Source organism: Oryzias melastigma, linkage group LG2, assembly GCF_002922805.2.
Source record: "Oryzias melastigma strain HK-1 linkage group LG2, ASM292280v2, whole genome shotgun sequence".
In the NCBI taxonomy this organism is placed as follows: domain Eukaryota; kingdom Metazoa; phylum Chordata; class Actinopteri; order Beloniformes; family Adrianichthyidae; genus Oryzias; species Oryzias melastigma.
The window spans coordinates 20,365,707-20,369,904 of record NC_050513.1 but is presented as its reverse complement, the minus strand read 5'-3'; the positions used below and the strand labels follow the sequence as shown (position 1 = coordinate 20,369,904).

The window sequence follows — 4,198 nt, the reverse complement described above, 5'->3', positions numbered from 1 at the left end:
CCTCGAGACTGAGTCCTGAAGCTGCTGACTCTGGGAACCAATCAAAACAGACTCTCATGTTTGGATATGACTGAATAAGAGCGCTTTGATTTCTGTGATCAATAAAGTTTTTGATTTTGAATGGGAGTGTTTGAAGCTTTGATACAACAGCGATTGCTTTAGTGTCAGATACTTCAAACAGACGGACGTCTGGCTGATAGCAGCCGTCACTGAGACGTCTCAGAGTGATGATGTCATCAATCCGCGCTCCAATAAACTCACTGCTGTCTTCACTAGACAAACTGGAGGTGACTCCATGAAGGTTTGTGTCTTTTATTTGATTGTTCTTCCTCAAAAGTACAAAAGCACAGAAAGAGCCCAGGTGTGCTTCACCTGTCCCGGTATGACAGGAAGTGGTTCCGCCGTTAGAAAAAGTGCGGGAAAGTTCTGCTTCACTCCAGGCCGAAGGTGCTGGTCTCCTCCACCGCCGTCAGCAGCTTCTCGAACAGCAGGGAGAAGGACTGGTACGGGGGCAGGTCCAGCCGGTTGAAGCAGGTGTGGGCCCTGCAGCGGGAGAGTGGGCGGAGTCAGTGTCATCTCTGACATCGGCATCATGGCGGGAGAACTCGACCTGACCTTGGCAGGGAGGTCACCTTCCCCCACTTCTCCACGCAGAACTTGCGGGGTCCATTGCTGCCACGCAGCGAGGCGAAGCCCTCGTACGGCACGCTGGACGTCCCGGTCACGAACTGAAAGGGGAGGAGCCATCGTTTACCTGAGAGTTCAAAATGCGGGTGGGTGGTTCCCGCCGGACCAGGCTCACCTGCAGCAGCCGCAGTCTCTGCTCGTTATTGAACCTCTCCACCGCCGCCCAGAACCAGCGGATCACGATGTGGTTGTCATGGTAACCTGGGGATGACAGCGCCGGGTTACTGATGCCCCCAGGTATGGGGCGGAGTCCCGGCAGCCCACCGCCGTACCTCCTCGGTACTCCGTGTTGTTCCTCCAGTCGGACAGGTCGATCTCGGCCGTTCCGGCGATCACCAGCTCCAGCTCCCTGGCATCGAACACGGACACCAGCCGGGCGTCCACCACCTGCAGGAACCAGGGAGTCAGGACAGCACGCAGACGCCACCGGGCTCAGCGCCACCGCCGTTTACCTCGTAGAACCCTCGGACCAGGCTTTCCGTCTGCTGAACCACTCCTCTCTCGATCCTCCACTTCACCATCCGCTCGATGTACTCCTTCTTGTTCTTCTCCGACACCGGGATGTTTCCTCCTCCGGGTTTCAGCTCTCGCTCGGTGATCTGCAACCAGGCAGCGGTGAAGACCTGCCGCTGGCCCGCAGAGGGCCCCCTGAGGCCGGTACCTGTCCGAGGACCCTGCAGAGGGACCCGGGGGCGGTACCTGTCCAAAGACCTAGCAGAACCCCTTGAGGGCGTTACCTGTCTAAGGACCCCTTGAGGGCTCCTTGAGGGTGGTACCTGACCAAGGACCCTGCAGAGGGACCCGGGGGCGGTACCTGTCCAAAGACCTAGCAGAACCCCCTGAGGGTGGTACCTGTCTAAGGACCCCGCGGAGGGTTCCTTGAGTGCGATGCCTGTCCAAGGACCCTGCAGAGGGACCCGGGGGCGGTACTTGTCCAAAGACCTAGCAGAACCCCCTGAGGGCGTTGCCTGTCTAAGGACCCCTTGAGGGCTCCTTGAGGACGGTACCTGACCAAGGACCCTGCAGAGGGACCCGGGGTCGGTACCTGTCCAAAGACCAAGCAGAACCCCCTGAGGAAGGTACCTGTCTAAGGACCCCTTGAGGGCTCCTTGAGGGCGGTACCTGACCAAGGACCCCACAGAGTTCCCTTGAGGGTGGTATCCATCCAAAGACCACGTGGAACCCCCCTCAGGACGATACCTGCCCAAAGACCTCCTCGTTGACGGTGAAGGTCAGTTCCAGGATGCCCTCAATGTCGTTGTCCTTCATCCACTGCAGCGACTGGTGGAACTCCTCGTCCAGGTACTCCAGGTCGGTCAGGTCGCACAGTCTGAGGAGGGACAAACCTCACTTCCTGTTTCCAGGCAAACGTTCACTGAGACGGCGCCACAGGACGCAAGACGCACTCACATGCGCAGGAGACCTTTGTAGAACGGTCTGGTGAAGAAGGCGTCCAGCAGGTACTGATGGATGAGAGCCAGACCCAGAATCCGGCCGCTGAACCGGAACCTGACGGCCCACAAGAACCAGTTAGAACGGGTCTGTGTGGGTTTGAGTGTGTCTGTGTGTTACCATTCATGGTGGTTGTCCACGAAGGCCGACATGGGGCTGATCTGAACCGTGTAGGTGTCGTTGGCTGAGTATTCAAACAGACCATAATAAGGGTTGAACAGCTCCCTGGAAACCAGGAAGAAGAACTCTCTGGAAGGACCGCTGTAGTCCAGCCTGCAACACAGGAGTTCATGGTTCCTCAGCGTGCTAGCTTTTTGGCTAGTTTGGCATCACCTGAGGGTTTTTTGGTCTAATTCGGAGCACTGCCAGAGAGTCTGCTTAGGATGTTTGTTTTTAGTTCTGAAGATTTAAATCATAGAAGGAGATTTGATTTCAAGTACCCAGTTGTTCGCACCACTTTAAAACAAATGTTTTTTTCTTTTTTCGGTGTTAAATTTTGGAACTTACAAAAAAATGATTTGAAAAGTTGTACAAATATTCTCCAATTTAAGAATATGTTTAGGAGAATGAAATTGGTAAGTTATGTCAAAGTAGTTGATTTCATCCTCTGAGTCAACTTTTTATTTTATTTATTTTTGTTTGTTTGTTTGACTATATTGTTTTGCTTGTGAATGGCCAACGGCGGGGCCATCTGAACTATGTATATTTGTTTATATACATGAATATTTTGATTTAACAGGGGCAGACACAAAATAAGAAGATTGTTCTTCCATCTGCTCCCTTTCTTTCTTGAAGTTGTAGGACTGTGTTGTATTCTCTATTTGATTTTGATGTTCCTGCTGCTTCACGAAAGGAAACAAAAATAAAGAAAGAAAGAAAGGAACGTGCTAGCTTTTCCGACTAATTACACATTTACTGAGGTTTTTTGGTCTAATTCGTAATCAAGCAAAGATTTTAGCAACGTGCTAGCTTTTTGGGCAAATTTGGCATATACTGAGTTTTTTAAGATACATTGAAGTTAAGCTAATATTTCCTCAACATGCTAACATTGTTGGCTAATATGGGAAAAACTGATGTTTTTTGGTCTTATTTGGAGTTAAGTTAGTATTTATTTTAGCAACATGCCACTACTTTGACATTCGTAATTTTTTGCACATTTCAAATTATTTTTCCAAAAATTCCTTAAAGTAACTTTTGCAATATGCAAATGAGCTTTTTCAGCAAATGTCTTCAGGAACTACAGTAAATTTCTTTAACACCATCAACATATTCAGCGACCATATTCCCATCATCACAGGTAATACGGCTGTTCTAGTTAATTTACGTTCCCCAAAGTGTCAAGTTAGAGAGAAAAATATAGAACTTTCAGGTAAAGACGATCCAATACACACAGTTCTGGTCTGCACCCACCAAGATGATTACATCAAGGATTTCAAAAACCCATTCATAAAAACTCATCTAAAAATATGGAATAAAGCAAAAGAATATCAACTAGATCAGGGGTCACCAACACGTCGCCCGCGAGCTCCACATCAGTCGCCCGCAAGCCTCTCCTAAAAAGTAGTGATGGGTCGGTTGCGAACGAAACGGCTCTTTGAAGTGAACGACGCGAGCCGGCTCCTCGCTGGGAGCCGGAAGTCGGGAGCCGAGTCTTTTCTCTCTCACTCCCCTTTTTTCTCCACATGTCGTACGTGATTGGTCAATATGTGTTTGTGCCATGTGTGTTCGCGCTGAGCAGAGGAGGGGGGGCGGTAGTTACACTCGCAGCAACAACAGTAGCAAAGCACACACGGAGGGAAAGAGAGGAAGAGAGCCAGTGGTCACGAGACAAACAAAACATTAAGACAGTGTTTCTCAAATGGTGGGGCGGGGGACAGCCCGGTGATCATGGAGTTTCCTTACTGGGAGCCGTGTTTTCGTTCTCTCTTACTCCCTTATTTCCTCCTCATGTCGCACGCGATTGGTCAATATGTGTTTGTGCCGCGTGTTCGCGCTGCGCAGAGGAGGAGGTTACACTCGCGGCGCACGGAAGGAAAGAGATAAAGAGAGTCAGTGGCCA

General features: G+C 50.4%; 1 protein-coding gene across 1 annotated transcript in view; it reads right to left on the bottom strand.

The window, feature by feature from the left end:
• Window positions 1-296: 296 nt before the first annotated feature.
• LOC112140227 (E3 ubiquitin-protein ligase HECW2) overlaps window positions 297-4,198 on the bottom strand; it is a 21,818-nt gene continuing 17,916 nt past the window's right edge. The window contains exons 24-31 of the mRNA XM_024263148.2: window positions 2,260-2,412; window positions 2,098-2,196; window positions 1,888-2,017; window positions 1,140-1,286; window positions 960-1,074; window positions 803-888; window positions 616-728; window positions 297-543 (exon numbers count right to left, since the gene is read on the bottom strand). Coding sequence (XP_024118916.1) covers window positions 432-543; window positions 616-728; window positions 803-888; window positions 960-1,074; window positions 1,140-1,286; window positions 1,888-2,017; window positions 2,098-2,196; window positions 2,260-2,412 — 955 coding nt within the window. The 3' untranslated portion in view covers window positions 297-431. The remainder of the gene's footprint in view (window positions 544-615; window positions 729-802; window positions 889-959; window positions 1,075-1,139; window positions 1,287-1,887; window positions 2,018-2,097; window positions 2,197-2,259; window positions 2,413-4,198) is intronic.